This window comes from Callithrix jacchus, chromosome 11 (genome assembly GCF_049354715.1).
Source record: "Callithrix jacchus isolate 240 chromosome 11, calJac240_pri, whole genome shotgun sequence".
Taxonomy (NCBI): domain Eukaryota; kingdom Metazoa; phylum Chordata; class Mammalia; order Primates; family Cebidae; genus Callithrix; species Callithrix jacchus.
In genome coordinates, this window is record NC_133512.1 from 112,598,353 (window position 1) to 112,611,597 (window position 13,245).

Consider the following 13,245-nt stretch of genomic DNA (forward strand, 5'->3'; position numbering starts at 1 on the left):
TACAACTTTGTGAATACATGAAAAGCCATTTAACTGTATACTTTAAATAGCGAATTGCATGGTATGTGAATTATAACTCAATAAAGATGTGAAAAAATAGTAAACAGGGCTGGGCGCAGTGGCTAACCCTCTAATCCCAGCACTATGGGAGGCCAAGGTGGGTGGATCACCTGAAGTCAGGAGTTCAAAACTAGCTTGGTCAACATGGCAAAACACCGTCTCCTCTAAAAATACAAAAATTAGCTGTGAGTGGTGGTGCACGCCTGTAATTCCAGCTACTCAGGAGGCTGAGGCAGAATTCCTTGATCCTGGGAGGCAGAGGTTGCAGTGAGCCAAGATTGCGCCACTGCACTCCAGCCTGGGCAACAGACCAAGATTCTTCCTCAAAAGATAATAATAATAAACAGATCTAGAGAGGTTAAATAAATCTTCTCTAGTCACAGAACTATTAAGGCAATAAAAATTGACCCCCTTTAAAAAAAAATAACTACCAAATCCCCAGGATTTAAACCTTCATCACGTGACTTATCTATGGTTATTTCCACCACTACCAAGGAGGAGAGAAAAGAATGTTTTTATGAATGCTCTGCCCTTGTGAGAGGCTGGGTACTAACTGGACATCTGCTGATGCACCCAGTGTTCCCGAGACTGATAAAGGGAACGAACAAGTTTGTCTGATCCCAGCTAACACAGTGCGATCACGATGGGCCGTGTTTAGGGATTGCTGTCTATGACTTTAGAAACGAGTTCTGGGTCTTCAGCAAGGGGCTAGGGCACACATGGGATTCACTTGTGTGACCATGGCCTCAGATCTAACCAGATCCAACAAGTCCTCTCTTTAATAGCAGCACTCTCAAACTTGGTCCCTTTTGTGTAGAACCAAATTAAAGAGCCAACTAAACCAAGGCCACTGAAACTATAATATTTCAACTACAAAGGAAGGAGAGTTCAACGAAAATAGAAATGCTTCCAATAAATAAAGTCAACATTCCACTTTAATGACTACTTGAGCCATTCACACAGCAGACTAATTACTTACAAATACTTAAAATACTTAGACTGGTTAATAATCAGTCAATGAGACTAAAATGACTAAAATTTTAAAACAGCAAATTAGGAAAAACCACAGTGAAGCCATTACTCATGACTCAATTTTGGCATATACTACATTCATCATCCAATAAAGTTACACGGGCAGAGCTCCAAGGGCTAGAACAACGCACTGAACTGTATCAAACCAAACTGAATTAGTACTATATTATAGAATATCCTATTACAAACTCATTCCCTGGAACTTTATAGGAGAGTTAAAATGAGTTCCTAGATATCACATCCCTTGATAACTGGCTCAGGATTTTTCTACAATTCTATAGTTGTCCCCTTATTATAAGTTGGGGATTGGTTCCAGGACCCCACATGTACCAAAATCCACTCACATTCAAGTCTGGAAGTCAGCCCTACATATACACAGATTTCACATCTAGCAAGTATAGTATTTTTGATCCAAGTTTTGTTGGAAAAAAAAAATCCATGTGTAAGTGGACCTATGCAGTTCAAATCCATATTGTTCCAGGGTCAGCTGTAAAAGGAAACAGCACTCAGTTCTCACCCTGTACCTACCCCTCTCCACAGTGGGGTGAAGTTTAATGCAGTTGTAATTACTTAGTGGACCACATTACTAAATAATTTCTGGACCCTAGCAGCCAAACCATAATAGTGTTACTTACAGTTCAACAAACATTTACTGAATTCTTCGATGGACAATGCACTGCATTTTACAGTTGTGTGGAGAGGAGCAGGTGCAGAGTGAGAAACCAGTGGTGTTTCCCTTTACAGCTGACCCTTGACTTTAAAAGTCCACCATTGCTTTTAAGTCTCAAATCTTGATGTAGGAGCACCTAGGAGCTAACTGCAGTCAATTTAAAAAATGGGATATTTTAAGTAAGAAATAATGAAAGTTTGGGGTAATAAGTCCAGGAAGTAACTCAAGGCCAAAATTGGGGAGAAAGTCAAATAACTTTATTTTCTGCATAGAGGACTAACTTCGGAAAGTCACATTTGCACCTGCAAACCCCCTCCTCTAAGTCGCCATAGCAGGGACAAGAACCAAAGACAAACTGTTACGTACACTGTACATCTACTAAAGCACCTCCTACTAGAGGTGCTTGTGCCAATGCTCACTTCTCCCACCAGGATTATAAATCCCTGGAGAACAGATACAATGTTTTATCCATTCTTGTATTACCCATGCTGTTAGAACATAGTGCCTTAATCACTGCAAGATTTAGTCAATGTTTGCTCAACTGTAAGCAAAACTATTATGATTTCGTTTCAGAAATTATTGAGTAATATGATCCACTAAGTGAGAATTACAACTGTATTTGCTATGTGAATCTACTTTTTACATATAACTAACGGCTACAAGGAATAAAATGTTAAGCTGGGTGTGGTGACTCATACCTGTAATTCCAACACTTTGGTAGTTAGACCCCATCTCTATTTGTTTTAAAAAAGGAACAAAATGTTAATTTAAAATCTATACCTGGAAGCACCCTAAGGACTTTGTTAGAGATACAGTATAGACCAAATTTCAGAAAGAGATTAAAAACTCCACAAAAGGAGCTTTTGTGTCTCACTCACATATAGGTGCTACACCCTTGTTCAAGAACAGAACCTGATTTAGTGAACCCTAGGCACATACCTGAATGGAATAAATTCTAACTCTCTGGGCTTTCAAATTAAATCTAGTCCATTACTGCTGAAGCCTTCATTAAAGAGTGTGCTCCCCTATGACCTTACCAAGAAAAAAAAAGGAGAATTAAAAGAATCTTAGCCTTGAACAAAAAGCTGTTTATATCTAATGCCAGTAAAATAACCAATTCAAATTAAATGGCTTTTATATGTTCTTTGATTTTCTCCAAAATGTTTGTTCAAAATCTTTGAATTTCAGGAAACAAGAAGAGATGGTCAGAGAGACAGAAAGATTTGCTACAGGACAAGAAGGAAAGAAGAAACCCCAATTCTGTAGTGCATACTCTTTGGAATTAGAAAAAGAAAGGGAAATAACTCCAATCAAGTCATTCATTAAATGAGGTGCCACCCATTCATTCCCCTCTTCCCTCTCCTGGTCAAGTAAGTCACGATTCAAACCTCACCAACAAACAATCTGGGATAAGAGTTCCATATTTCTTTATGGCCAATAAGAGCTGAAACAAGAGATTCAGAATTTTATACATGATCCACCTGTTTTTAACTTTAATTCTTTAAGATCTGAATGCTATATATGTAAAGATAGGCTAAGGTGATTTGAATATTGTAACATGATGATAAAATAACAGCCTCTATTTTAGAATAGGGCAGAGAAAAGAATCCATTCTGTTTAATTTTATAGTAAAATTGCCTATAATGTTTAAAAATTAAAGGTTTCTATAAACCGATTATAATAAACGAAAGCTTAACCACACCAACAGGCAAATACTTGCCTCACAGAAGAGAGGCCTGAATTGGCTGCTTCTGAAAATATCACACTAAAATGCCAAAGGTGACCAACTCATCAGTCCCCGTCCCCACAGCTAGTCCCAGCTGACCTTTCCTCTCTAAGTCTCTAATTTTATCTCTCCACTTCTGTGCCTTGCTATGTATGCAGCTGCACACAGGTCTTCAGGGATCAAGTCTGTCTTGCATGAGTGTCTTGTGCGTCACTCTTACTCCAAACTTGGAACTGCCTCGTCCTGTGCTTGAACCCAGACTAAACAATCCATTTCCTCTGGCAAGATGCAGACTACATCCAGTGTTTCAGTTTGGTACCTGGGTTTTCCTTCGATGCAGGCCAGCAGGAAACAAACAGGAAGTGACTATGCCAACCACAGAGAATGAAACACACGCCTGTCTGGAACGCCACAGTACAGAACACTTCCAGATACTTAGGTCTATGTTAGATGTTTTCATGATGGCGCTTTGTGAGAAGTGTGTCCGAACCAGTTGGAGGTGGGCCCTGCTCTAACCTGGACTTATTAGCACAATAATAGGTAATTATGTTTCTAAAAGCCAGTAAAGCAGTCCCTTAAGTAGGCAGTATTTTACTATATAATATTCTGTATGTCTTGTTTTGACTTTTCTTCCGAAACCATTAACTACCATCAGATTAAAAGTAAAGCACTCTCAAAAGCATATATGATTTATGAGGCAGAGATACTACATAAATAAGTCATTTGACAGGGGAGAGGTCATCCTCATCAGCAAAGAAGGCTGTCTTAGGCACTGACACGGTTTCCATGTTCGCAATTCTTATACAGTGTTACCCGGCTCCAAATCAGTAACACTTGCCTTTCAGTGTACTATTTGCCTGCGCTGACTCCAGGAGGTCCTTGTTGACTGCTCCTAGACTAGGTAGTTACAAAAAGAAAAAGAAGGAGATGGAAGCCCCAATTAAGGCTAAAGAAATTGATGATAATAAGCAGGATAGTTCTGGGATAAAAAAGCCTTTATTGGAGGACCTTTCAACCTGTAACATTAGCAAGATTCTCAAACAAAACATCATGGTCCAGCAACTGAAACATAACTTCTCATGAAGGACTTGAAAAGAAATTCCCTATAACGACCATGGTTTAGGTGCTAAATAAAGTCAGGACCAGATTGCTTCTGAAGCCTTGAGAAAACATAACAAAAGCCCTCCAGGTTAGTTTTCAAAGACAAAGACAGGTGTATGCAGCAACCGTCACTTAATTCTCCTAACTGAATAATGTAGTCTATTACTCTGTGAACAAAAGGCAAGGTCCCAATTAAGGCAATGGTGAGTTCACTGGATAAAGTCTTTTTTGAGGTATAATTTACATACAACAAAATTCGCCCTCTTTAGCATACAGTTCTACGAGTTTGACAACTGCATACAGTAGTGTAATAACCAATAAGGATATAAAACAGCTCTATCAACCCCTTAAAATTTCCTTGTGCCCCTTGGCAGCCTACCCTTTCCCCACCAATCTGTGTTATGTCTTCATAGTTCTCCATTTTCCCAAATGGCACATAAATTGAATCATACAATACATAGCTTTTTAAGCCCATTTTCTTTCACTTAGCACAATGCAGCTGAGGTTCATCCATGATGATGGGTATACCAGTATTTTGCTTCTTTTTACTAAAGCAGTTTTTTAAGCAAAACAGCTTAGTGATCAATAATTGATCAAATGAAATAAAAAATATGACCTGGATATATTAAACACCAAAGTAAAACAGTATTGAACCATAGCTTTCCAGTGAGTTCAGAGCCACATTCTAGCTCCTACATAAAACAAGATATGTATGTAAAATGTCTAGAACTGGGCTTGGCATACAGTATGCACTCAAGAAAGGTCACCTTGTATAGCTATGCTAGGAAGTGCCATTCAGACAACATTATAACAGCAGTAATAATTTAACACTTAATTCGTTGCATTAAATTATCTTTGCATAGTTTACATGCCATGGATGTTCTTGACTCAGCTTCTTACAACACAGTATTCTAAACAAAGAATAGGTCAAGGGAAAGGCTACCTTTTAGAAAAAAGAAATTTAAAGCTCAGGTGATAATTGTGTGTGGAGCCTCAGTGAACTGAGTTTTGGGTGCAGTTCCTGACACCAGCTAACTACCATGATCATGGCCAAGGAATCTGGAGTCTCTTTGGGTTTCAGATTCCTCCAACAGCACCTGTCTTCTTTCCCGCAAATGGAGAAAGTGTCAGTCATGATATGACTGCCTATGTCATAATATCAAATATTTGAGAAACAACTAACATCTTCAGAACCAACACTCTTTACTGTTGAGGTATATGGATGATACCTCTAAGAGTAGATCTAAGAGGAGGTGAGTAATACTAGCATACTCTCAGTAGAAAGATCTTAAAGCAATTTGAGATTTCAGCATAGATCAATATTCTAATTAGTTATTTAACTGGAGTCATCATTCTTCCCACCCTACAGTCACAGTTTTCAAACAATAAGAAAGTAGTTTTCTAATAGGACAGTATGCTGTCATTGATTCTATCAGTTACCACACTCCTCCCCAGTAGGTGAAACACTTTTAGCTTGCAGTTTAGGGACAAAACAGAGAAAAATTACTCCAGTCCCTTGAAAGAGCCCATTTTATTTGGGAGAATTGTACATAAATATCTTTAGAAAGCATGACTTGGAATCAGATGAATCTGCAGCCACAAGTGTTTTAACTTTTGTAATTGATGCAAAGAAATTTAGCAACTTTTGTGCTTATGGGGAATATAAAACCCTGGTTATACCCATTTCTAGATTCAATTCTTAACACTAGTGAAAGCTAATGTCTTCATTTTTACATTTTTATTTTCTAAAAGGAGGTCTCACTACGTTGCCCAGGGTAATCTCAAATGTAGGCACAAAGCAATCCTCCTGCCTCTACTTCCCTAATAGCTGAGACTACAGGTGCGTGATACCACACCCAGCTCAGTATCTTTATAGTGAGGTAACCACATAATTTATCATCCAGGCTGGGGCACTTTGGAAGTAAAAGGAGATGCTATTAATAATTACATTCAGACAACAGGTATTAACAACAAAACAGGCACATATAATCATATAACTTGAGAGTAAGCATAAATTGGCAATTCAGATAGTAACTTTTATTTATTTATTTATTTTACACAATAAACACACGTACATGAACTGACAAAGTAGTCCTTCCTATAAAAGAAAATATTTATTTTCCTCCTAAACAGTATGGGAGATTCACTTAATTTTTGGAGTCTTGAAAAGTTAGCATCTAAAGCCAAGGAACTGTTTTCTTTTAGGTTGGTAATTTACCAAGAACCACACAAACCCCTGTAACTTGAGCTGTAGAAAGTTGGACATGCAATACAAGAGGACCAACATTAGACTAACACGCCTATTCTGGTGAGTGAATACATCTATAATCAATTTTAAAATGGCTAAAATCTCACTAAATTTACAGAAATGATGTGAAAAAATAGCACATATTGTTTCTTCTGATCTTGAGGAAGTCATGCTTAATTCTTCCAGTTGTGACATAGAATACTTGGGACTTTATTGTTCAATAGACACTGTAAGAGAAGCTTTACTAATGCAGATTGGCATTTGGGACAATAACTAATTTACGCAGTGATGCTGAAATCCAATCCAGCCTATTTCATGTACATGACATAATTTCTTCCATGTTAGGTGTGGGAATTAAGTCACAGTAGGGAACCATATCAACATCTAAGAACTCCATCAGAATTAACAGGGGTACCACCAGGGGGTACTACAGGCCAAAAAGGAACAAAAGTCATCATATCCAGGATGGGTGAGAGTCAAGACTACAAACCACCCTTGTATTTTCCTGTGGACAAATCTGGATCCTCATATTCACTCCATTTGTTTTCCAGGCTATGGTCTTATCCTAACTGCATGTTCTGGCTTTTCTGTTATTTTTTCCCCCTAAATATCTGCCATCCTCCCTGGTCACCAACCTGACCATTTCCATTCTCTACCTCCTTCATAGATACCTCCCTCTCTACCAGCCCATGTCTTTTTCTGTGTTCACATACTTCCTACTCAAGTCATTTCCTACAATTTACCTCTTTCTGCACAACCCCACTGCTTTACATCAATTATCCCCCAAATAAAAACATTTTCTATAAGGTCTGTTTATGGTAAGAGGGATAGGGGTTATAATGTAAGGCTACTTTAAAATGTCATTAATGGCCAGGAACAGGGTGGCTCACACCTGTAATCCCAGCACTTTGGGAAGTTGAGGTGGGTAGATCGCTTGAGGCCAGGAGTTCGAGATCAGCCTAGCAAACATGGCAAAACCCCATCTCTACTAAAAATTTACAAAAATTAGCCAGGTGTGGTGGTGTATGCCTATAATCCTTGCTGCTCCGAAGGCTGAGGCATGAGAATGGCTTGAACCAAGGAGGCAGAGGTTGCAGTGAGCCAAGATCAAACCATTGCATTCTAGCCTGGGCAACAGAGTGAGACTCTGCCTACAAAAGAAAAGGTCATTAATCTCTAAAAGTCATTGTTTCATACTTTCAACTTGACAAAAAAAAAGACCTTTAGATGAAGGGCTGGAAGAAGCCTGCTTATTTCCCAGTAAGCCCTGTAAGTCCACTTCTGCCCCAGTGGTCAAAGCTGCATTTTCATTTTTCCCCATATTCTAAGCTCCACATCTATACATTTCAGCTTTGTTATCACTTCTATATATTTGCCCTCCCTATTGTTTTCTAGGCCAATGACAAATGCTGTCACCTTTCAATTCCACTGATTATTTTTCCAGCTTTAATGAGATATAATTCACATAAAATTCACCCATTTCAAGTGTACAATTCAATGGCTCTTAGCATATTCAGAGTTGTGCAACCATCACTACAATCAATTTTAGAACATTTTCATCACTCTAACAAGAAACTCTGTACCCACTGACAAATCACTTGCAAATCTTCCATCTTCCCTACCCTCTAGGCAACAAACACTCTACTTCCTGTTTCTAAAGATTTGTCTATTCTAGATATTTCATATAAATGAAATCTTATGTGATCCCTCGTGACTGACTTCTTTCACATAACAGAGTTATTTCAAGTTCATCCATATGATAGCATATATCAGCATCACCTTCCCTTTTATAAACAAATGATATTCCATTGTATAGATAGACCCCATTTAATTGATATATTCATGAGTTGATGAACACTTAGGTTGTTTCTATCTTTTGTCTACTATGAATAATGCTGCTACACAGGTTTAGGTACAAGTTGTTGTGTGGACACGTGCTTTCATTCCTCTTGGGTATTGTGATGGGTTGAATTGTGATCCCCTCAAAAAGATATGCTGAAGTCTCAACCTCCAGTACATCAGAATATGACCCTATTTGGAAATACAGTGTTTAACAGAATAATCCCATTAAAATGGAGGTCACTGGTGGGAGAGGGTGTGCTAATATTATTGATGGCCTTATAAAAAGGGGAAATGTGGTTAAGAAACACACACGAGGAGAATGCCAAGGAGTGATGCTTCTGCAAGCCATGCAACATCAAAGATTGTTGACAAACACTGAAACTAGCCGAGGCAAGGAAGAATTGTCTCCTAGAGCCATCACAGAGAGCACAACCTGCTCACACCTTATTCGGGACTTCCAGCCCCCAGAAAACACATTTCAATTGTTTTAACTCACCCAGTTTAGGGTGCTTTCTTATGCCAGCACTGGGAAATTAATACAGCTATATGCATAGGCGTGGGATTCTGGATCATATGGTAACTCTATGTTGAGCCCTTCTGAGGAACCGCCAGAAGTTTGATTAAACGATTTTAATTAATTACTAAGCTTCAAAACCTCCCTCAAATGTAGAAAAGTAACTTTTGCTATGTCTAAACGCAACCTCTACATGTAATTTTCTCTTTGTCCCCACCATGGTAACAGTCTTCTTTACCACTGTTAAACTTTCCTCCTATTATCCTAAAAAAGAACAGTAACAAATAGTTAAATCATCAACGCACTAGCAGGAGGGGATGTGTACAGTGAGCTGTGGTTGAGCTGCAGAGTCATTTTAAAGAGATCTATAATAAATGTGAAGACAGGTGAACAGTTAATGGTACCAAACAGCAGGAAACTTTTTTTTTTTTTTTTGAGATGGAGTTTCGCTCTTGTTACCCAGGCTGGAGTGCAATGGTGCGATCTCGGCTCACTGCAACCTCCGCCTCCTGAGTTCAGGCAATTCTCCTGCCTCAGCCTCCTGAGTAGCTGGGATTACAGGCACACGCCACCAGGCCCAGCTAATTTTTTGTATTTTTAGTAGAGACGGGGTTTCACCATATTGTCCAGGCTGGTCTCTATCTCTTGACCTCATGATCCCCCTGCCTCGGCCTCCCAAAGTGCTGGGATTACAGGCGTGAGCCACCATGCCCGGCCAGCTGGAAACATTTTTAAAAGGGGCACTTCAAAGCTAAGAAGGTGAAGAAAGAGGTTCCTAAAGGAGACGGTGGCATTTTCTTGAGAGAAGGGAGCCTGGCCTCAATAAATCTGAGTCCTAGCTCTGAAAAAGGAGTTGGCATGGTTGAGTAGAACATGCCTCTGGCAGAAACTGAAATGCTGAATGTCAGTTTGTTGTTGTCTAGTAGGAGCCTCAACTGTTCTTCAAACAATAAAAGACTATGGTCCATTAATGATGAAGTTATACATCACTAATGATGATGTTAAAGATCTAATTATTCTGAACAGGAATAGAACCTTTTATATAGTTGAGTAAATAAGATACACATGCATGTGCACGTGCACACACACACACAGACACGGACACACACACAAATCAAGTGCTATGTCTAGTCAATAAAATTTTAGCATCTAATAAAGTCCATAAATTTTTAGGTCTCTGCATGACTAATAGATGTCAGCTCTACAAGTAATGATTTAGTTCTTGGTCATGTTATAAAAATTAGGGGAAATAAGCACATGCTAAAGATTACTTCATTTTTAACTAATAATGTATTTCTACTTACTTTTTATTTGTCACAGCCTCTTATGGAAAATTAAAGCAGAATGAAAACTAATGGTGGAGAAATGTCTTCTATGTATTACCAGTAAGCTAACTGCTGACAGTGATGAAAGGCAGGAAAACACCAGACCGGGCACATCACGCAAAAAAGCACAACCATCTGGGATGAGTGAAGGCAGAGAGGGAAATGAGAAATCCGCAGAACAGTCAGAAATCTGGAGGGTGTCACGGTGCAATCACTGATGCTCAAAACTAATGAACCTGAATCCTAAAGAGTTCATTTGGTTCATGTTACTTAAAAAGAAGGTAACAATACAGTATGTTTTAGTGCACACGTAGAATACTACATAAAGTAGTTAAAATTACGGCTGCTGCTGATCTCCAAAATTTTAGAGTTAAAATAAATAAATGAACCAACTATCCTTTTAGTTTCCTTCCCCCTTTCTTCCAGGCAATGACTAAACATGTTCCGAAAAGAGAGGATTGAAACAAAAGAACTGCCCAGGAAACCCAAGTCTGGAAACAGCAATCATTGTTTAAAGTTAGAAGAAAGTGAGCACAACTGAAGCCTAGATAATTTACTCAACTTGAAAAACTCAAATTCACTTTCAAGGCCATTTCAACAATTCCTTCCCTTCCTAGCTTCCTTTCATTCACTATAAGCCATACAGTCCTTCAGCCCAGTGCTTCTCAAAGCGTGGAACCCAAAGCAGCAGCATCAGCATCACCTAAAACTTCTAAGAAACGCAGATTCTCAGGGTGCACCCCAGACCTACTGATTCTGAAACTCTGACGGTGGGACCCACAATCTGTGGTACACCAAGCTGTCCAGGTGACTCTGATGCTTGCTAAAGTCTGAAAACTGCTGCTCCCGGTAACAGGAATGGAAAACACACAAGAGATCTGATTTATAGAACAAGACGATTCAAGTCTGAAGTGACCAAGGGGGATAGAGAAGGAGAGTCTATTGTGTAAATAGTGCATCATTAGCTTAATTTCTAGATTAAGGCCCAGCTATCACACTTGGCAACCTCTAATAAGTAGTATATAAAGCTGGTACCTTCCAGGTGTTTCAGGAGTGCCCTACTGCTATTTCCATGAGCAGATATCAGAATGGTTTTGCCACGTAATACTTCAGGAGCAATCCTTTCATTCCAATAGGGAAGGAGTCTCTCCAGAACATCCTTTAAGCTTTCACACCGCGGCAGTTGATCCAATGGCACATCACATACTTTATACCTCCGGTCATTGTAGATTTCATGGTAGTAAGGATGAGACTCCTCAATGGGAGGCGGGGTTATATTGTAGCTTCTTCTCCAGAGCCTCACTTGTTCTTCACCATGATTCAAAGCCATTTGCTCCCTGTTGAGACCAATCAAGGCCCCATAGTGACGCTCATTTAGACGCCAGGAGCTTTCCACCGGAACCCATTCCTGCCCCAGCTCTTCCAGGATCAGCCAGGCTGTGTGAATGGACCGATTAAGGACGGATGTGAACACAAGATCAAACTCAAAGTTTAATGCTTTGAGTTGCTTCCCACAGTTTCGAGCTTCCTCCAGTCCGTCACTGTTGAGTTTCTGATCCACCCAGCTACAAAAACGGTTTTCCTTATTCCAAGCACCCTCTCCATGTCTTAACATAATTAGTTTGTACTTGGACATACTGATGGCTGAACTTCCCAGGCGTTTTCAAATGGGCTATTATTCAAGGACAGCAATACATCTAGAAAGACAAGAGCGAGTCTAAGTTATATTCTTCATTCAACTGACCACTTAGGAATAGAAACACTGCTTTACAACACCCAATATCTAAAATAAACTGAAACCCCCTTGAACAGTCAGAAGTCCAGTAACTGATACACTGGGGCACATACAGGTATATTCTATAGATATTGATAATTCATTACAGGGAACATAGTTGACTTAAATTTTCTGATGTTTGTATAGTATGATAATTGTGTGATATAAAATAACAAAACACTTCATTCTAATGGCATGCTGTGTTTCTGCCAGACACAAAGGCAATTTATGCTTACAGTAGAAAGGATTCAATAGAATGAGTTACAGACATCTGAAAGAATGACTAGTAGCTGGGAATTCCCAGCCTCCCAGCAGCTGACTCTACATTGAAGGCATCCTTTTCACTTTGTTTCCTGTGGTGGAAAAAGAAGTATTTATCAGTCTCACATTCTTATTACAGAAGTTATTAAACATGTTATTCCAATGCAGCACTGTATGTATCTGGTATGTATCACTGGCTGGTGACAACTAGCTCTTTAATGCCACAGACTACATCACACACAAGAAAATCTAAGATATATAAAACACATTGGTTCAATATTCAAACAGTATTAAAAATGATTTAAGGAGACATTAACACCAAATATGGTATGCACCTAAATAATCTCGCACCTGCCTTACGACAGAGTTTTCAGCAGGAATAAATCCGGATGCAAAACAAGCTATCAAATGCAAGCAGCTGAGGGATGCTGCCTGTACAAACAGATCTGGTCTGTAGGAGTGAGAGGAACCACACTGATAAAGAGGCCCCGCCTCCTCTCCAGATATCCTACACACACCAGCTACATCTTAGCAGAGGGAGAATCTAGTAAAAGGAGGTGGGCAACTCTCAAGCTATGCTGAATTCCTTACAGTTAAGCCGCTGGCCTGAAGATCTGCTGGGCCTCCTGTCCTGGGAGAATCTGATGACATGGCTGTTCAGCCCGCCTTCACTTTCCTTGCGGCACTGACAC

At 39.4% G+C, this 13,245-nt stretch overlaps 1 protein-coding gene across 1 annotated transcript in view; it reads right to left on the reverse strand.

The window, feature by feature from the left end:
• The window catches only part of BPGM (bisphosphoglycerate mutase), a 32,476-nt gene that overhangs the window by 5,774 nt on the left and 13,457 nt on the right, over positions 1-13,245 (reverse strand). Inside the window, exon 2 of the mRNA XM_009003029.5 lies at positions 11,554-12,215. Within this exon, the coding sequence (XP_009001277.1) occupies positions 11,554-12,154 (601 nt within the window). The 5' untranslated portion in view covers positions 12,155-12,215. The remainder of the gene's footprint in view (positions 1-11,553; positions 12,216-13,245) is intronic.